A 21,371-nucleotide genomic window follows, 5' to 3' on the forward strand; every position below is an offset into this window, starting at 1 on the left:
CAAGTAGGCACAAACCCTAAGGATCTCTTATTCAACAAAAACCTTTCGCATATTCACTTATTCTGGAAAAAAAAAAAAGGGGGATTTGCTCTGAATTGTCACCATGTAGGTTTTGTGGTGTCACCATATCATACAGTTAAATTTTAGTTTTTATTTAGGGGCACCTGGGTGGCTCAGTGGGTTAAGCCTCTCCCTTTGGCTCAGGTCATGGTCTCGGGGTCCTGGGATCTAGCCCTGCATTGGGCTCTCTGCTCAGTGGGGAGCCTGCCCCCCGCCCCCGCCACTGCCTCTCTGCCTACTTGTGATCTCTCTCTCTCTGTCAAATAAATAGAAAAGATCTTTAAAAAAATTATTTTATTTAATTTATTAATTTGTCTTTAAATAGGCTGAACTCAACGACTCTGAGATCAAGAGTCGCATTCTCTATTGACTGAGCCAGCCAGGCACCCTTCATACAGTTAAATTTTAGTGATTTAAAACAAACAAAACAAAACAAAACTTTAAATGATTTCCAGATAGACCATCAGAGGATCTTTACCACCTGTATTCAAACTACTCTATCATTGTAAGGACAAGGGTACCAAAACCAAAATAAGACAGGGAAAGTTAAGATTTTCTGCAATGTTTGTATCTGCAGCAACACAGGGTCACAGGCAGAGGATTACGTAAAAGGGGGAGCGGGGTTTAGCAATGGTGGCTTACATCTATAGGATGGGTAGCTCCTTAGGGAGGGGTGCGCCTGCCTCTCAGTCAACCCTTTTCTATTACATGGATCCTGATGACAGGGAGACAGAGGGAGAGAGAGAAAGAGACCCAGAAAGAGCTCGAGAGGGAATGAGAGACACAAGACGTATACTTTACCATCCCCGGGAATGATGCGGAGGGTAACTGTGTTTCCTGCTTCCTTGATTAGGTTGACAATGTCTGAATGGGACTTGTTGGTGATGGAACATCCATTCACTGCCAGGATCCGGTCTCCCACTTTCAGCTTGCCACATCGGTCTGCAGGACTCCCCTCAATAATCCGACCTATTTTGTGAGGCATAGCCACACATGCATTGCCTGCTTTGGTATGGAGTGTTTATTTTATTTTTTTTAAGTTACGTGGGAATATAGCGAAGGGAGGAGAAAAAGGGTTGAAAAGGGAAAGAGAAGGTTAAGTGTTAATTAATTAAAGCATTAAGCAAATGTTATTAAAGGAGAGCTCTGTGCTGATGGTCAAAACATGGGCAACACTCAGGGCCTGCGTGGGAGGGGCTGCAGCCCTACGGAGGCCCCTCCCCACTGTGCTCCCTGCCCCGCTCCAAATGTGGGGAGAACCCCAGCTTCCCTCCTTCGATCACTGACAAAATCGGTGAGATTTAGGAACTTCAGAGATTCTCAAAAGCCCCAAAATAACTTGCTGTCAGCTTATTCTGGGTCTGCAAATGTGAAGCCCAGCGCTGGGATGGATGTTTTTACACATTCCGTGTTCGCGTCGCTTCATTTTTGCCAGCTGCTGTTTAAGCTTCTGCCAATGTTTTGTTCTTTCTCCATTTAGAAAAAAAATAATCACTAGACGTCTGGGAAGGCATGAGCGTCTGCTACCACCAAAATTCCCCCCGAAAACACCTAATGGACAAACACTTAGTCTTGCTGCCTTCTATCCAGAATGATGAAAGCTTTAGGAAAAAGGCACAATTACAAGACATAAGCCAACAAAGCCATCCAAGCGTGACCCCTATTTCTCCTTTTATGACCTTTGTTCAATCAGCCCATCCTGTATGCTTTCAGGGTAGCGCCCCCGCCACCCCCACGATGGCTCATTAGGTCTGAAATCCTCCTCCTTCCTCACAAAAATCCCCTCCCTGGACTCTGAAAACCTGGTATCTACTCAGGCTAAGGACAGTGATCCAAAGCTAGGTTCAAATCCTTCTTCAGCCCTCTCCTTTGATCATTTCCTTTCTCATGATCAGTGATTGCACATCTATGATGTGAAAACCAGGAAAAATACATGTGAAGAGGAAAGCTTTCCTTGCACTCTGAGGCACCCCATGTCACAACCACAAGTACCGCTAACTTCTAGAGAGGGAAGGGAGACTGACTGGCTTTGAGTCCTGACATAGGGTCTGCCATCAAATGCACGTTGACCTATTTTGAGAATTCATCTTTCTGAGGACTGTGAAGCTAGTTATGCAGAGGAGTCACCTTTTGGAAAGGATGATAATATGAATGTGGGAGACACTGAAACTAACCAAGCAGGCACTTCTGTCATAATTTGGACCTTGAGGATAAAATACGGGGGAGGGGGATTATAATTTCTTTGATTTTTCAGCATCTTTGCCTGAGTGTGTATCATTGCATGTAAGGTCAAGGCCACAGAATCTTTAAAAAGGAAGCCAACGGTCTTTTGAAATCCAAAAGGCAGGTCTGGATTAAGTGGAACCCCTCTCCATGGACAGCCCCAGTGAGAACGGTATCAAATCCAAGGTCCAGATTAAGTGGAACCCCTCTCCATGGACAGCCCCAGTGAGAACGGTATCAAACAGTAGGTGTGAGGAAAGCTCTGCGTAGTCTGAAACAGAAGTCTCATGCAAGGTATTAGGGAAAGCGGAATTTGTTTAAGAAGAGCCAGAGGAAAACGATCACAGACCAGATTGTGAGAAAACATTGATATTCATTAAATAACAGAGCCTCCCTCCTGACAGATCTATCTCATTGTAAAACTGAAACCGACCATTCAGAAATCCTGAAGACATAGGGGGTGCACGGGGACAATCAAATCGTAGATCTGAAGATAGCAATAGCAATTCTTCCCTCCTTGCCTTTCTTTAGATTTTTAAATTAAGCAGAAAAGTCCCCCAAATTAATTGACAAACAAAACCCCCCAAACCTCGCCTTGGTGTCCAGTCATCCATTCATGACATGCCGTGATAACTCGTTAATGGAGCTCCCAAAAGCACTGTTAGTAATGGTTTTTGTTACTGTAGCCACACATGCATAGACTGGACTGACTCAGTCTGCAAGTGAACAGACCTCAGGGGAAATGCTTTAGCAGGAAGCAACATACAAAGACTACATGATGGTAAACGGAGTTCTACCGGATCAGAAAGCTGAAGGGAAGGAGCACTTTGCCTGTTCTTAGTCACCAGTGACCTGGGCCACTGGTTATCAGACTCTTGTGGACAAGTCATTTGGGAAGCAGCAGAGTAAATTTCAAAGCCTGCACAGCCCTTTCCCCATCTTCCACCCTATTCGGTATTAATGAGCAAATGTGCTTGGGGGATTAACAGGTGACTTTTTATCTAATGAGGAAGATGGATTATTTTTAGAGTACATTTTTATAATCTGTTAATAGATTCACAGATTACGAGTTTCTTGGACTCATGTGGGTCCTGTTTGCCTTTGCTAGTATACCCATCTGTTAACCTTCTGAGAGGGTGACAACTGCATTTCTCCATATTCTGCTAGAACCCCCAACCTCTGGATAAGATGGGAAAAATCTGCCCTGCTGAGATTCCAGGGCAGTGAAGACAAACAGCTCTTAACTCAGATCTTAACTAGATTCTTAAGCAGATAATGGTAAAAATATTGTTTTTAACAATTAAAAATTTCAGATGTGGACAGAGTATCGAAACGACACAGTAAGGTCGACTGGGAACTTCATGTGATGATGTTGACTCTCTATTGGTACTATTCCCTAGGCATTTTTATAGCCATAGGCTTATTCCCAAAACTTCCACCTGGTGAGCTATATCCTACTCAAGACCTCACAAAGGCATTCTTTGCCCATGATTTCTCACTCTACACTAGCAAGGGGTCGCTCTTCAAATTTCAAGCAAATTTCATTTATGAAGGTTGTGTTGCGCGTGAACAGGCATTCTGCATGGAAGTCGAAAGGTTAAAAGGAAAGAAATCCAACCTTCAGGAGGGGAAAAGCTATGGAACAGACTCCATCCCCAATTAAGACTTTAATTACCTGCAGCGAAAAGCATGAAGGCATTTCTGTTAATGAGATTTTGGCCCTCTTTCCTTCGCAACACAACGCCCTTGCGCTCGCCGCGGGCAGCCCGGGAAGCTTCCGGGGAAGCGGACGGGACACTCACCAAAAGTCGTGCCGGCCTCGGGCCTGCTCACCGAGGACACGATGACGAAGCCGAAGCCCTCGTTCTCGCCGCGCCGGATCTCCACGTCGTAGGGCTGCACGGCCGTGCTGACCACGCCGCTGCCGCCGCCGCCGCCGCTGCCGATGCCGCTGGTGCTCCCGCTGCCGGAGCTCACCGTGTTCAGGGAGTTCTGGCTGCCCTGCGGGGTGCGCTTCTCCTCGGTCAGCGAGGCGGGCTGGTTGCTGCTGTGATGGGAGGAGGCCGGCGAGGGCACCTCGTTCTCGGCTTTGGGGGCTGCAGGAGACAGAGAGAGAGGGTGGGGGGCCCGACTCAGCCACCCTCCTTCCTGCTCCGCCTGCCTGCAGTCCGCGCGCCACAGCATTGCAAGGAGGCCGCAGCCCCTTCTCCCTTAAGTAGCTCGTGTCCAGCAGCTGCTGCCGGGAGCCCACGGGAAGGCAGCCCAGGGGATCACAACCTACTGAATGTCAGCATCCGCTCTCAGGTACCACGTGGCTGCCACTAGTCCCTCTGAACTGCTTCCCAGGGCACGAATCAGAGGAAGGGGAGCAGAAGCGCGGGTGTGGTCCGCACCTGTGAGGACCCCCACTTTTACAGCACAGATCTCAGCGCCCGTTCACCTGTCATTACCCTCAAGAGTCACATGGCGGCTCAGCCTGCCAAACAGCGCTGATTTCCATTTTTCCATTGCACGGGACTGGGCTGGTTGACTGGACCATTAAAGTTACCTTACGGTGGGATTCTTGACAACACCCGTCAGAAGTACACTTAGGTTCTCTTCCTACTTTCCAAATGTCATCGCCTACTCTGATCACACTCCTGGGTCCGTCAGCCTTCCTCAGAGTCCCCATTTTATTGTTCCCTCAGGTGACAGGATAAAGCACACCAAAACAGCCTAAACAATTTGATGCCACACACAAAATGTGTGCTCAGGTTTTGTGTTACGACATTTATTCCCGAAGCTTCTTCCTTCATATATTTCTTTTTATTGTGGTAAAACATACAAAACATCAAATTTACCACCTTAACCATTTTTAAGTTTATAGTTCAGTGGCATTAAGTCCAGTCGCAGCAACATGCAACCATCCCCACCATCCATCTCCAGAACCTCATCTTTGAAAAGTGATGCTCTGTACCCATCAAACACTAACAAACCATTCCTCCCTCCCCCAACCCCTGGCAACCACCATTTGGCTTTCTGTCTCTATGAATCTGACTACTCTTGGTCTATCATATAAGGGGCTCACACCAGGTTTGCCCTTTTGTGACCGGCTTATTGCATGCAGTCTAATGTCTCTTGCAGATTTAACATGCCTTTGACTTAGTGCTAAAACCCCCAAATATTTAATATTTAAGAAATAAATCGGAAACAAACAAAAATCACATGGCTCTTTTTATTTGGATCAGTGAAATCGAACATTTTCATCCCATCTCAAAAGCTATTTCTAACTGACTGCTACTGACTGCACGGAATACCATTTTAAGAAATATTCTTAGGCCATCAGTGAGCTCTCTGGGCATAATCCATGACTGATTAACACTGTTTTCCACGGTTTCAGTAAGGTAGGACTCTCACACTGGAATCTGATATCTTAATTCTATAATTAATTACATGCCACGTAAGTGAGTTAGACAATTTTTTTTTCAACACTGGGCCAGTTAATTTCATTTGTAAGCATGTGTTTCACAAATATTCTGAAGAAATGACAATATTTCATGTCATATTTTTTCAGTAATTCAAGTAATACAACAGTCTGCTTTTTCTGCATTCTGTTTTGACTATTTTGAGCTGGGGGCTGCCGACAGTGAACATGCCATGTGGCGTGTGTTTTCAAGACGTCGGTGAGTGAATGGGAAGGAGACGGTTACACAACGCGCTGTCTCAAAATGGCAGATTCTGATACAAAAGAAAACCATGATTCACAAAAATGGCAAGGAAGGAATGCCAAAACGGGAAGGCACTTGGAAGGAGGAGGGAACTTCTGAGGGTTCCACAGGGAAGGTTTTATTTGAGTTGAGCTGGAAAGGGTGTGTATGTTTTGAGAACCCAAGTACTTTTAAGCTTGCAGGCAGGGGAAAGGGTCAAAGATGGCCAAGAACCAGCCATCGCTACAGCTTTCCTACAGAGGAAACTCACCCATGACAGGCAACAGCAGAGTAAGGCATCACTAACTTTTTTTAAGCTTATTTGGTGGCACAAAACTAATTTTTGTTCTTGTACCTTGAAGCTATAGCATTCCTGCCTTTTATAATGACCTTTTTTGGTTGAGAATTAACATCAAATGGAGAGGTGACTAAGTTCTGGTTGGCAGGGAGATGAGGACAGGGAGTATATATTCAACCAGTCCTCTTCTAGAAGGTTTTGCTGAATGTGCATGAATGGCACTTCAAAGTACTTCTGAATGACAGGAGTTTTGCCGGATTTGAGAGAAGGAAACCATCTGGAAAGTCTGAGCTTAATCACATTTGCAAAGATTTGCTAAAATAGATGCTTGAGGAGGCAGACACGGGAAGGGGACCTCTTCTGTGCATCCAGTGACAAAGCGCTGTCTAACGGGATAAATGAAAACATACCTGCAAACACCACTTTACGCCGCACTGTGAGGTTGACGTGGCCTTGCTTGGCAGCTTGTTGCATAAGCTGGACCACAAGCTGGTGTGATTTTCCAATTACCGGTGTCCCATCCACACAGATTAATTCATCCCCAGACCTCAGGCGGCCGTCTGTATCAGCAGCACCCAGCGGTACGATATGACCGATATAAATCTGTTGAGTAATTGGATGATGGATGAAACATTGACCTTTTGGTTTATTATTATACTGATGGCCTTCACATTTCTGAGAACAATTCAATTCATTCATTCATGTCTGCTTCTGTGCCATAAATTTATTAAGCACCCATTGGGTCCCAGGCCATTGTGTTAGGTGCTACAGTAATTCTTAAATGGAAAAGCAACTATTTCTTTCTTTTTTTTTTTTTAAGTTTGTTATTATTCTTTTTAGTAATCTCTACACCCCATATGGGGCTCTAACCCACGACCTTGAGATAAAGACTTGCCTGCTCCACTGACTGAGTCACCCAGGCGTCCCGAAAGTAACTGTTTTCTTGGTTGATTCCTTGACTTTATCTGGGGTCTGGGGAGGACTCAATCTTTTTCCCTTTTGTAGAAATACATTGCTTTATTCCTGCATTTGCAAAAATCTCGTCTCCTTCTCTGTTTACCTTAGAACCCTCCTTCTGGAAAACTCTGGAAATTGTAATAGTAATACTTCTTTTCTTTACAGGTCCAGCTCTATGCCTAGCAATAGGGAATGTACCGTAAATACTCTGCTCCATGAGGCAATGAATCATGCAAAGTCTGGTTTGACATCCCATTTCTGTACTTTCAGCAGTGGCATGCAGAGCTGTCTGTATAGTTAGTGTCTTGTTACATTCACCCTTCATTAAACCTTAGTGAATATATTTGTGTTTTCCTTGCATCCTCACTAGATAATAATGCTATAACCACCTTTAGATGGTATTTACAGTTTACAAAGAACTTTGACAAAGGAGTGGTTAAGAATGTGGACCCTGAAGTCAGACCCTCTCCTGCCCCTCCCCTTTACTAAGGTTATGATCTTGAGTACATTGATTAACCCTTCTGTGTCTTTATTTGATAATTTGGAACCTGGGGCTACATTCTGGGACTTGATGGAGAAATGAGAAAATGCATGTTAAAAGCCATTAGCGTGGGGTCTGGCACCTAGTTTAAGTGCTCAAAAAAATAACAGCTGTTTTTATGATAAGGAAATTAACAGTGTTTATCTTTAGTTTTCTCTTCTCCTTTTAAAAAAAAATAAAAAAAGATTATATTTATTTATTTGACAGACAGAGATCACAAGTAGGCAGAGAGAGAGGAAGGGAAATAGGCTTCCTGCCGAGCAGAGAGCCCGATGCGGGGCTGGGACCAGGACGCTGGAACCAGGACCAGAGCCGAAGGCAGAGGCTTTAACCCACTGAGCCACCCAGGCGCCCCTCTCTTCTCCTTTTACAACATTCCTGGATTGTGACATATATTTATTCTAAAGGTCAGGGAACTGAGGGTCAGGGAGGTAGGATGTCTCCTGATTCTTGTTCAGAGTTCTTTGTCCACCTTTGTGAAGACAGTGGTCCTATGGCCTCTGATCTTCAGGTCTCCTCAAGCACTCTCTATGTATTAGCTCCTCAATACTGAAAGCCCACTCCCTGCCGGCCAATTTAACAGATCTGGCCCAAGCCTGTTGTTTTATTAGTTGATGCCTATTATTTTGCTTTTTGTTTTCATTTTCTTGGGTGGGGAGCTCCAGGTGCTGGAGCTGCCACTTTTAATATTGCCACGCGTACAAACTTTAAAGAAGGGAACTAGTGTCTTCTTCCTCAAGACAAAAGGAGCTCCACAAAACCCGACAGCTCACTCACACTTCTTGAAATGCAACAACAGTCCGGACTGGACTCAAATCTTAGTGATTTGCCACTGCTGCCAATTTGCTTCGATATCTTAGAAAACAGAGGTATACAAGAGACTCACAGGTTCCCCTGGTTCATTTCCACCCAGAATCCTAAATCCAAATCCAGTCTCCTTTCTCCACAGGAAGATGTCCTGTTCTTGGTAGTCCGGAACTGCAGAGAAGAAAGAAGAAGAGGGAGGTGATTTCTCTGATGGCAGGAAGCATACCCTTAAGGTGAACACAGTTATAGAACAATCCTGATGATGCTTGAGCAGATGACAGCTTTCCAACAGAGAAGGAAGCAAAATAATCTGGGTGGATAAAATTACAAGAGGACACTAGGCGGAAACAAACAGTGGGAGCGGTCACCGAGCCCTACGGTTTTTTCAAAGGACTAATCACTGTTTGATAATTCCTAATCAAGCCCAAGCCATTATCCCGGACTAAGCCAGAAGTCAGTGTTGTCCACTGTCCTTGGTATTGTTGCCAGAGAATTTAAGTAAATTAAAATCGCCCTGTGCTGATCCACAAAGTGGGTGCTCACATCTGAGTCACAGTGACCATGGAAACAGAAGCTTGCTCTGGGGACTCAGAAGCCCTGATAAGTCATCTGATGTTATACCGAGCAGCGGGTGAAAGAAAACAGCCAGAGCGAAAAAGAGTTTTCAGCCTTTGAAAGACGTCACTTTTTCTTGCTTTAGAATAATCAAGATAGGCAACCCAATAATTTGATTTTGTTAGATCATTTTTGCCAAAAGTTACTCTTGGGCATCCTAATATTTCCAGTTTTCAAAGTTTATTATGATTTCAGTCGTATTACCAAAAAGGAGCCAGGCTTCCATAGTCTCAACACGAATGGTGACTACAAAAATGTTCAATCTCAAATTTCCGTATTTTCTCATTTTATCTCTGGAATGAGGGCTTTGCTCCAGAATTTGCCTGTGAGATTTTAAAATTGTAAGTTTCAACTTAATATCCAGTAGCTGGGTGTTTTACTCTGAAAACTCAGTAAGGACCTGAGCTATAAAATAAAAACCTAATTTATTAGAAGAAAAATCATTTCTATAAGACGATGCTCACTCTACCTGAAATTTACCTGAATCTGTTCTATGTACCACGACTCTGTCACTTCACTAAGGTAATACAAAAGTTATTTCTCGTTAATTCTTCTTTCATATTTTAATGTACACAAGAGTGTGTTTTATGGTCTTTTAAATGATACATCTTTTACTTAAAGAAAAAATTGGTTCAGTGGCAGTGAACCCTAAAGGAGAATTTCAAATACTGTTCTACCTACTTTCTGGTTTACTTAATTAATGGGGTTTGGGATTGAAGGAGTGTGTAGGCCTGAAAGCTTAGTTCTCGTCTTCTTCAATTTTGTGCAGTGAGGTAGGGAAGAAGGCAGTTGTTGGGATTTCAAGTTGGCAAGAGTGACTCACCCACTGCCTTCAAATGTACGGTATATGAACACACAGAGAGAGAAGAAACTAAATGAACAGGTAAGTACAAGTCAGAGAAGTTGAATCCAGTATTTTTGCCTGAGCTATCTTAATGCCGCGGGCTTTACAGGGTGCTTTATGCCCATTTTTTTTTTTTTATTGTAATTGCAGAGGCTAAGCTGTAAGACCCCACGGAACATGCAGTTAACTATGTCATAGGACTCCCCTCAACACAACTAGAGAAAGATATTTTCTTGAGCACGCTAAGATAATGATATTTTCTTTCTGTTCGATAGCTGGCTACAGGGTATTTGCTCTAATAGCCTTACTGAAACAACAAATTAAATCAGGTTGGGACTCTGTATTGGGTTCACTCAGGCAGGAGGATTATTTCCAAAATAGACCACGGGTGCTTTCCGGCCAGCACTAGGTTCCTGGCAGAGTCTGCCTTAAGTCTGCTGAGCCCTTTGCAAATAAGGGAAGGATCTCTGCAGAGACTTCTAGCCTCTATCCATTTTTCTCAGCATCATTTAACACAAGAACACTTGCTCATGCTACAGGGACACCAAAGGTAGCGAGTTTCTGCCTTCATTTGCTCGTTTAGGTGTCAGATGTCATGGTATGTATAGGTGGTTGTGGCCAAAAGATGTAGGCTTATCATACAGTTTAGTCCATCGGAAAATAGCGCTGGCATCTGGGAATCAATGAGGGAAATGGTAAATTTATCTGAAGAGCTTCCTGTTGAAAAGAAAGATGTCCAAGGACACCAAAGATGTTGCAGATACCAATGATGAGCTAGGAAAACACAGACACAGACACAATACACCAACGCAGACATCTTACAAAGAAAGTCTTTTGGCACGTGGACTTTGGCATTTTAACCATTATATTCTTCCACCAAACAAATTCCATTTCCATGTACCCAAATCTATAAAGCAGTGGGGAACCGTGTTACAGAATTACAGGATTTCTCTCTTTTGTGTTCTCTGCTGCCACGTCTTCTCAGGGGCACTGAAGATTCCAGACCACCCCGTCCCCAACAAATGTTTTAATCTTTTCTTTTTTTCGGGCAGATTTTACAAGAATGGAGTTTTCAGGAGGCAGCAGGGAAGAATTATCTTTCTGATATTAATATCACCCTTTTCTTTCCTTTTTTTTTTTTTTTTTTTTGTGAGACTGAATCAAAAAGAACTAAGAAAACTTTGTCCAGTTTTCTTCCTTTGTAAGCCCCTGCAGAGGGGACAATGTCTGCAGTTACCTCCTTTAGTAATGCCAGGGACAACTCAACAAAGCAGTCAAAAGACTTCCTTTGATAATTACAAAGAATGGAATCACCAGGTTTGCAGAGAAACCTCCTGGTGTCTCCATTACTACAGACACAAAGTTCCAGACTTAGATCCCACGTGCCCATCACGTTTTATTTCATCCTGTCTTTGGTCCGTGCGTGGTCAACAAGAGTGCCCTAACACTTCTGTTGGGAGCAGTTCTCTTTCTTCCCTCCCGTTTCTCAGTTGTCCCCCAGCAACCCCACGCCCAGCCATGGTAACATCAGACAGTATGAATAATAATGGAGAAAGAAAAGTTTTCAGCGGATCCTTACTCTGACATTCTCCAAAACTCGTGGGATTGCTCTCTCTCTCTCTTTCCCCCTTGCTCACTCCCGATGCAGGCGAAGGTGACATAGCTGCAATATTAATTTCACAGTTTTGCAAAGCTTAATGTATGGGCTTTCTCTTAGTTCATTTTAATGTAGGTTGGATTGATAAGGAACGTGCACTTAAGCTTTCACAGTAAAGGTCACGGCTGCTGTGGATTTTAAAAGACTATAGCTTGATTCTGGCTCCCCCCCACTCCCTTTTTTCATAGCGCTTTTCTTGTCAAAAGCTGGTATTTAGCGTTGTTCCACTGAGAATTTCATACAACGACCGTTACCATCTCAGACTCTTCATATTTAATTATACCCTCAAGTATGCATTTTCGTCTGACCTTGTTTTAATCAAGTCATGAACTTCAAGTTTGTCTAAGACCTGATTTTCTTTTGGAAAAAAAAAAAAGTACTTCTGTTATTGCCACAGCAAAGCATTTATTTAAAGATTCCGAATGGAATTCATTTTTTGCACTAATACCTGTTCAGATGAATTCTTGGCAATTCAACCAAAGTAGTCTTTAAAAAAAAAAAAAAAATTTTAAGGTGGGGGGAAGGGGCAGAGGGAGAGGAAGAGAGAGAATCTCAGGCAGGCTGCGCACTCCCAAGCACAGAGCCCAGCATAGATCGATCTCATGACCCAGTCTGAAATCAAGAGTCAGATGCTTAACCAGACGGAGCCACCCAGGCGCCCCCAGAGTTGCCTTTTATTTAGAGACACAAATCATCAGATCTGGCCAAGAACTGAACAAAACACAAGTAAGAACTGTCATCACAGCTCTTAAAATCTAGAAGTACGACTAACATCCTTAAACTCACTACAATAAAGCATCTCATTGACCCATTCCAAATGTGTAAGCATGTTTCTCCTGAATAGGACAGGTCTACAACGTTGGTACAATCGTGTCTGACTTTTTTCTTTCTAAACGATTTTGTGAACAGGTGCTGTTTCAATGGCAAGCTTTAGACTTTCTGTTGTAGTACACACTGGTGTATGCTAGCTGGTCTTCCTGAACAGGTACTAATAAGATTGCATCAGTGTCATTTTTCAAGACATGTGAGCAATTGATATGTTCCTAGAGAAAAGACAAAGCAGGCAACATGGCTTTAAAGGACTTCCACGCTTGCCTTTGTTTTTAATTAAACATGGAAGCCCTTCAAAGGGACTCATTAACACATCTGCAATTCAGACGGATTCATTTTGACACTGGTGTTGTGACAGATGGCCCTTCAAGAATATGGTGTTTTTGCACAGCCTTGAGACCACGGGAAGGAATCTGATCAGGGATGATGTTAATCTTCACACTGCCCTTCACCATAAAATGAAAGAGAAGACAAATATATTTTCAAAAAGAGGATAACCTAGGTCCAACTGAAGTGTTATTCCTAACTTCCACTTCCCTGTTTTTTTCCTGGAGTAGGATGTTGAGTATGTCTTGGGGGAGGGGCAGGGAATCCTATCTAACAAGGCTACATATTCTATTCCACAACCCCTACCCCGGCCCCACCCCAAAGGACAAGATAAAAAACAATCTAAGGGGAATAGGAGAAACAGATCTGGGATAAAACAAAATACAAATAAAAAGACAAGACTGAGGTACATTCACCTGCAGGTATGGTGAAAAGAAGAAAATCTGTGCTAGAGACCAAACTACCATTGGGGGGGGAGAAGTCTCATCATTACCCTCATTGAGTGGTGAGGGAGAAATCCATGTGACTCTTAACATCAATTAGGTTGCTACGATCACTCAATTATGGAATCTCTAATCACCAAAAAGAAATTGATTCTCATTTGGGTTGCTGGATCCTATTCCGTAGATGATATAGAAAGTGAAGACAAAACTGGCCCCATTCCAAGTATTTCCATCTGACAGCCACCTGAATAATTTCAATGCTTAAATAAGCATGTGGCTGTAGGGTAAGAGTACATATTTTACTATTTATTTAAAAAGAAAAAACTCTTTGGAAAATTTGATTAAACACCAAATTTTTGTTAAATACCCAATTTCTTAAGGAATTTTGCTTCCATCAAGGTGAAAATGGCATTTGAGCCGGAGTCTCCTAGTAAATGGATGCGTTAGGGGGATCTGTCAATCCTCAATGCCGACCAGGATTTCAGAACACGATTTATTTTATCCCAGAATTCACACATGAGAAAGTCATAAACGTGTCCTGTATTGAGAAAAGCGAAAGCCTGGTCAATAAAGCAATATGTCAACATCAACTGAAGTTAGGCCACTGATTGGAGGAACCCCATGGTTAGACAGAAATGCGAAAATGTGAAAATATTCCTCTTTGGGAAACATTCGTTCAATGAAATCACTACAATTAGTGAGAAGACACGGTGAGAACAGACCCCAAGTTCATACTTCGCAACCATGCTTACGAGGGATGTTCCACATGGAACTTTGTTTCCTCTGGACTGGCCTCAGGGAGACTCTGGGGGGTCCTTCTAGACTGAGGACTAAATAAATTCCTACTCAAATTATCTGGCTTTTGTCAGCATAGTGAACCCTTAGCCAAAACAGCTCATTTAATTCCCCACACTGTTATACTAAGAAGGCAATGCTATTTCTCCCTTGAGGAGGAAAAGGATGGAGGGACTCCTGAGTGACTTCCAAAATTTGGTAATCATCGTGACTCCACACTTGCCTTGGTGCCCCCTAACTGCTCAATTTCACCCCGCAATGTGGCCAACTTTCCTTCTCAGACGGGGATGCTGGCCTCACTCCCCTGTTTTGTTTGAGTCACAGAGGAACTGCTCCAGCCAGCAAAGGAAAGGCTTCAGAGCCAAGTCTGAGTGGGTGGCAAGAGGCTGGGGCCACGGGGGCTTTGCCTGAGAAACCACCGCAGCTATGGCTATAAAGAAAACTTGTTCCGGGACTGGGGAATGGGGGCGGGGGGGGGCGGTTAACAAAGAGGATGGGCAGAGTGATTCTCTTCTCTTCCACTTTTACTCAGACCCTTCGCCAGGCCTCATTAAACATTCTCTCCAATTCCCCGCCCCAAAGAGAAAATGAAGTGCCCGTCCTTCCTCCAGAGCTGCTTCATCCTGGCCAACCACGCCCATGAGAAACCGTCAGTAAAGCAACCGCCGAAATGGGTTAGTCTGCATCCCCTAAGATGAAAGCACCTTGGGAGCTTTTCATTGACGATGGTAGGATAAATGGTGATTAATTTATTGGGAATGGTCTTTGGGATCATTTCATAATAAAAAGTAAGAAATGAAACAAGAAGGCAATGTTAGGCTTATCAGGGCCAAAAAGTTAGGACGTATGCTCTCCCTAGTTCATATTTATTGAAAAGGTGAAGCCAAAGGAACACACTTAACCACAGTATGAATAATTAAAGTGCAAACCACTCGCTGTTTTCTTTTTTCCTTTCTAAGGGGAATGTTTACAAAGACTGATAATGATATAAAAAAAAATTACCAGTATTCTTAAAAACTAGGAGACCACTAAGAAAGCATTTAATCTCCTTCTCATGATTCCTGCCATCCAAACCAACCATATTTGTGTTCTCTTGTACATCAGAGCTGTTTCACGAGATCATGCCATGGTCTCTACACAGGGAAGAGTTAATGAGATAGCAGCTCTTATCTGCCACTTCTTTTAATGGAAGGGAAAAATAAATCCATTTTTATCCAGGCCCTTTATCTGACCACCACCCACATCTTGTCCACCCCAAACATAACACATAACGGACTCCATGAACATCCCGCAGATTCTGTCACTGTTCTGAGAAGCTTTCACTGCTCACTGTGATTTACCTCTATCCTGTTTACACACTGAAAAATCAGTTTTCAAGAGGCACCAAGAGACCGCTGGAGCCCTGGGCAGGGGTCTTGGGAAGACAGGAGCCAGGGTGCTACTCACGTCGGTTTTCATACATGCTCCTGGACTGGGCCCAGATTTTAAAAGGATCTGGTTTCTTCTGCCCAGAGCTGTCGGTTTGATCTGGAGTGGGGGCCTCTGCAGGCGGGTACTCGGGGAGCACCTGTGTGCTGTGGCCTGGGGAGGCCGTGTGCAGACTCCGGTGGCAGGAGACGCTGTGCTGAGAACTGTTCTGGCTGTCTTTTCTTTCCAGTGGTTGCTGAAAGCAAGCGAGCGAGAGAAGCAAGAAGAGGAGACTGTTATTGGTTCTCTGAGTGGGTGTTTCCATCAGCTTGTTTTTGTTCAGCACGTCTATGCACACATACATAAATATATCAACAACATTTTGGCTTCCATCTTTCTCCAGCTAATGCTGCATGCAGATAAATCCCCAGGTGATTGGCAGACAGAGAGAGGGGTGGGCCAGATGGAAAGACATAATCACAAACCATATTGCTCTCTGGGCTGTGGTAGAAAACGAATCCAATTTTCATCATAGGTTCCCAGCGAAGACACTGGGCGCGTGCCTTACAAGATGTAACAATTTAGTATCCTTATTTTGTGGTCACCCATGTTGTTTTAAAAGGTCCTAGAGCAAGGCTAGAGTTGGGGAGACCTTGGGAGACTGCTGTAATTCTTTAGGTGAGAGAAGATAATGGCTTGGCCCAGGGTAATGGGGCAGAGATGGAGACAAGCGGTCAGATCCCCGTTATATCCTGAAGGTTGAGCCAAGGGACTGGCTAATAGGTTGCATGGAAGGTGTGAGAGAAAGGAATCAAGAATGGCTTCAAAATGGAGGTGGGGGGTGGTTGTGCTGTTTTAACTTCTTGGAAGACTGCAGTAGCCTTTCATGGATACAGCGGAGATGAGGGGATGATCACTTGGGTCTCTGAAGTTGGAAGAGTTCATTTCTGGACTTACACATTTGAGCTATTAGACATCCATCTGGAGATGGCCTAGCAACTGGGTACATGAGTTTGAAGTTCAGGGGAGAGATAAAATCATGCCTAGCATTCTGTATGCACTGGTACTGATAAGTATATAAGTAATTTTCATGTGAAGAGCTTCCATAATTCTTAGCTAATCAATTTTGCAGGCATCGCATTTCACCTCTTGATCTCCTGACTCTGTTGTTGCTTAAAAACCAAGACCAAACTTTATATACGGGTTGACCTCAGGAGGTAGCCTTGCCAGATTTGCAACCTGTCCGAAGTCCAAGAAGTTTTCAAAGGGAAAGAGTTTCATTAAACTTCAATAGAATAAGCAGGTTCCTATTCCTTAAAACCTGCTCAGCAAAAGACCCTTCTCATTTTATGAAATGCTCTTTCTTTGAATGTTGATTGAATGCGGAGCAAAACCTAGTGGGAGGAAAAATACCTGGTAGGATACGAATAACTTCAGTTCTTATTTTCTTGAATAAAAGAGGGTGGTAAGACCAGGTGTTTAGTTTCTCCCATTCAAAATAAAAACTCTGGAATCCTGCCTCTCACTCACTGGATGCTACATCCCTATACTTACCGGCTTAAGAGCATTGTCAAGGGATAAGGAGGGGTATCTCCATCCTCTCTTACAGAACCTGCATAGCATATGCTTTTTAAGTGGTTTAGAAGATCTTTGATCCAGAGCATTTCAGGTCTTTCAAGTTCAAGTATAGCATCAAAATCTTCCCCTTGGTCTTACAATCAATCCTATCAAAACCGTTCCTTGCTCTCTCCCCAGGTATCCTCCACTTTTCACTCCCCATCTCCTAGGAAATTTTCAAGGTCCCCTTGGTTTGAATCTCAACCCCTGGACTCCCTCCCGTTCCAGTCTTTGCTTTGAAATTAAGTATCTGAAGTAAAGCCCAAGGAGGACAAAAACTCCATTTACCCCTGACTATGATGATTACAGATTTGAATACAGATTTTGGTAAGGCTTCAAAGCTGAGGAAAACTAGGCACAGAGTTAATGAAGCAAGACAGACCACATACAATTGTATTTGGTGTGTCTGAAGGAGAAATTGGAGGCCCATATTCTAAACTAGCGAAGAAGTCTTGGAAGAACTAGAAGAGGCTTGATTCACTCAGCTCCAGTGGTACTGGGAAAACACACTGAGGTTTGGACGGGGACAACCACCACCAGCCCACATGTCACCACTGCTCCCTTTTGAGGACAAAATGCTCAGGTTGGACCTGGTTGGATCAGAACGTCAAAGACTTGGAGTAGAGCCTTGATTCCGCCAATAGCCAGCAGTCGTCCCTACCCCCCCCCCCCCACTGCCCCCAGACAGCAAACTTGGCTCTTGGGGCCAGTTCTCTGATTTCTGCCCCCAAGAAGCTCTCTAGCTGCCTTCTTGCTTCCCCTGGAGGCAGGCTGAAGACTTTCGGAGCCAGGAAATGTTCATGACAGATACATCCCTGCACTCTTTCCCATGTGGGTGGAAATCTGTGTTTCTCTTCACTGCGGTTTTTACGAGGGTCTTGATTATAAAGAAGCACATGCAGCACCAGCCCATTTTTGGTGTGAATACACTAGCATAGAAGGAAAAAAATGGGATTCGGGATGCCTTTCTCCCCCCTTATACCTTCCTGTATTGTCTACTTTTTATAATGCATCATTAATGCTTGTCATAATCAAGACAAAATTTAATGCTATTTCTGTTTTGAAAGAAACCCTGGTAAGGAGAATTAATGGAAACTGTTACGTTCTCTTTTTTTAATCTATATTTTCTTAAGATTTATTTTTAAGTCGTCTCTACCCCCCAACGTGGGGCTTGAACTCACAACCCTGAGACCAAGAGTTGCACGCTCCACCAACTGAGCCAGCCAGGCGTCCTTCCTTTATTCATTTTGGTCACGTTTTGGTTTTGTTCACCTCTCAGGAAAGGAGGAAAAGATAGTCTAAATACAGAAGCAAATAACTGAACAGATGAAGGAGCTCTGAGTTTACCTAGAGAACTGTATCCCTCCGTTCAAGTGCTCACCCTGGTTCCTCAAATGAGTAGCAAATACCAGATTGTGGGGATTGGCCCATTGACACTAAATTCATTTCCAGTTAGCCAGTCGCCATCCCTGCAGCTTCAAGCTCCCCCTTGTTAAGAGCCCCCGCTTCCCAAAGCCTCCTCGGGACCCAGAAGGAGCCACACTGCAGGGTTATCTGAGAGAACATCATACTCCTCTTTCCCGAGGTCACTCTGTTGCCCCTGCAAACCTAACTATAATCTCGGCCACTCACTCCCTCCTCCTAAACTGGAGAAAAAATTTCTTGCCCCACTGCCAGAATCCGATGAAGGGCTGGACTCTACCCCCACCCCAGCCCCCGTAGAGAACGCACCTGTGCTTTTACCCACACGCCCACAAGATGCATGTGCTCGGATTCTGCCTGTCACCTCACAGCTTCCCAAGACCGTTTGACAACTGTCCCACTGTAACACATCTCTGACATGGAGGACAGGGAAATCTCAGGTTTAACCAAGAACCCGGCTTTGCCATTACCCGGATATGCAAATGAAGTCTGCCAGAAATGGCTTGGGCCACTTTTCAAATTTGAACACCCTTTCTCACCTCCCAATAAATGACTCACTTCGGTCCAATTTAACACAAAAATGACAGAATGTGGAATGAGTTTGTAGAACTGTCTCTGAAATTGCATTTCTGCATCCCCTTTAAATGCCATCTAAACTTTGTTCCAAATTTGGAGAAGAAAAGTCAAGCAGCATCCTGAGAATATGCCCGAAAAACGATGCCACCACTAAAAGCTGTCACTAAACGATACATTCAAACCCACACTAATGGGCTAATGCACAACAATCTGGGAGCTGTTTGGATTTTTCCCCTGATAAGATTTAACCTCACTCTGTGCTTCTTCCTAAGTTCAATTATGGAAATGACTTAATTTGAAGATGCATTCTATATTTAATATCTTGGTACTCTAAAATTTTTTGAAGCTATGCTCTGTTTGCATGAGAGTTCAAAATATGCCTTTTGACTTTCCGAGAGCATGCTAATTAGCTATGACGTTGTCTTCTATCCGATGAGAGCCTAGAACTTTCCAGGAGAAGTCAAGTTTATGTATCTTTCAAATTAAAGACAACTGGTCCCCTTTACAGCAGCCTGGATTATCTCCCAGGGAAGACCTGGAGCACGAAAACAAACTCACTTCTCAGCTAGTTACAGCCCAGGGTCGGAGCTGCTTCTGATGGGACTGTCTTTCTCTTCATTTCTCTAAGTGAGAAACAGGCCCAAAGAGAAATATCTGCAGTTAGAGATACATTTTCAAGTCTGTTATTCTACACATTACTAGCGCCGTGTAAGCATCTGGCACCCAAATGACAGAACATCCAGACAAGTCCTCCTTATTAGGAACTACCAACATTACATTATTCACTCATCCAATAAATACATACTCATCACTTCCTATGAGCCAGATTCTTGCGGATACAATGGATAAGAAAGAAAAAGATGGTACCTAAATTCTGAGAATTTATATTTGCGTATTTAGATGTGTGTATGTGTGTGTGTATGTATGTGATAGACAGTAATCAAATAATCTTAACAGTCTGAAGACAACATATTGCATTGTCCTTTAGACAGGTGGTAGGGAGAAGCTTCTGGAAGAACAGCCCATTAAGGGAAGCAGCATGTGCTCAGTCTTCAAAGCAAAAATGAGTTTGGACGGTCTGAAGAACAGAGAGAAGGCAGAGCGACACAGCAAGGGAGGAGGGTGACGTGAGATGAGCTGAGACCAGATACTGCAAGGGTTTGTGAGCTACTTTCGAGTTTGGGATTCATTCTTAGCTCAGGGGAGATGAAATTCACGAATGGACTTCAAACAGAGATTGCCAGGAGCCAAGAGACTTCTAGAAAGTTCGGTCTGATTACGGAGGGGTGACTAGGCTTGTGTGGACAGAAGTAAAAGCAGGGAGCCGGTCAGGAGGCTACTGTGTGGTCCATGGGAGGGGCCCGAGGTGATTTACACTAGGGAACAGCAGTGATGACGGGGAGGGACAGGGACAAGTGACATCAAAGACTTTTTGGTGCAGATTCAATAGGCATTCCTGAATGACTGAGGGGAGGGTAAGCAAGAGGAAAAGTTGGGGGAGGACCTCTTAGAAACATGGATTTCCACCTCCCAGCTCTCCAGCTTGAACAACTAGTTGGAAAGATGTGCCACATACTGAGATGGATATTTCCAATGTTAGCTCTTGTCACTATTCAGATCTCTGTGAAGGGCAATTTTTACTTTTAAAGATCAGATCAGTTGACTAGGATGAAAGAAATGGGCTGAGTTTTCAAAACTCCATAAAAGTCCGTGGTTACACACTAGCCATAAACTTGGGTCATAAGACCTTTTAAAATGAAACTGTACCAATCTCCCAGCACGAATGATTTCTTAACTATTGACAGGCCAAGGAAATCGGGAAGATGCAGTGTTTTTTGTAAATGGAAATGGGGGGGAAATCAACTCATCAGTATTTCACAGAGTGATTTCAAAATGAAGGTACTTATAAAGTGAGCTGAAAATATTTGCTTGGAAGAGCAAATGAATACAGACAGCACTTAGGAGCTTAAATGATGAAAAGAATTCATGTGGCTTAAAAATGACAAATCGATCCATTTTAAAGCAAAATTATTTACAGTTCACTTATCTGCCAAGACTGAAGGCCACTGCAGTGACTTACATGGACAACAGGAAAAACTCCAAGTGCTGATAATATATCAGGCCAATGTCATTAAAGGTTGTGCAAAAATCAGGAACTCGATTCCAAGCCAAAGCAGAGGACGGTCCTTGTCTCTTCCTTTCCTCATTTACGGGTCTAAGTCAAATAATCTCTTCTAGAAGGGCGGAGAAGAGGAATTAATGGGA

At 43.6% G+C, this 21,371-nt stretch overlaps 1 protein-coding gene across 18 annotated transcripts in view; it reads right to left on the bottom strand.

Moving 5' to 3' along the window:
* Positions 1-21,371, bottom strand: part of MAGI1 (membrane associated guanylate kinase, WW and PDZ domain containing 1) — a 635,724-nt gene that overhangs the window by 19,392 nt on the left and 594,961 nt on the right. For 5 of the 18 annotated variants that reach the window (XM_059390111.1, XM_059390106.1, XM_059390105.1 and 2 more), the window contains 6 exons: positions 15,531-15,747; positions 11,611-11,694; positions 8,652-8,743; positions 6,678-6,870; positions 4,086-4,379; positions 862-1,065 (listed from right to left, as the gene is read on the bottom strand). In XM_059390111.1, the coding sequence (XP_059246094.1) occupies positions 862-1,065; positions 4,086-4,379; positions 6,678-6,870; positions 8,652-8,743; positions 11,611-11,694; positions 15,531-15,747 (1,084 nt within the window). The remainder of the gene's footprint in view (positions 1-861; positions 1,066-4,085; positions 4,380-6,677; positions 6,871-8,651; positions 8,744-11,610; positions 11,695-15,530; positions 15,748-21,371) is intronic. The other 13 variants (XM_059390112.1, XM_059390108.1, XM_059390119.1 and 10 more) reach the window with 7 other exon arrangements.

This window comes from Mustela nigripes, chromosome 2 (assembly GCF_022355385.1).
Source record: "Mustela nigripes isolate SB6536 chromosome 2, MUSNIG.SB6536, whole genome shotgun sequence".
NCBI classification, from domain to species: domain Eukaryota; kingdom Metazoa; phylum Chordata; class Mammalia; order Carnivora; family Mustelidae; genus Mustela; species Mustela nigripes.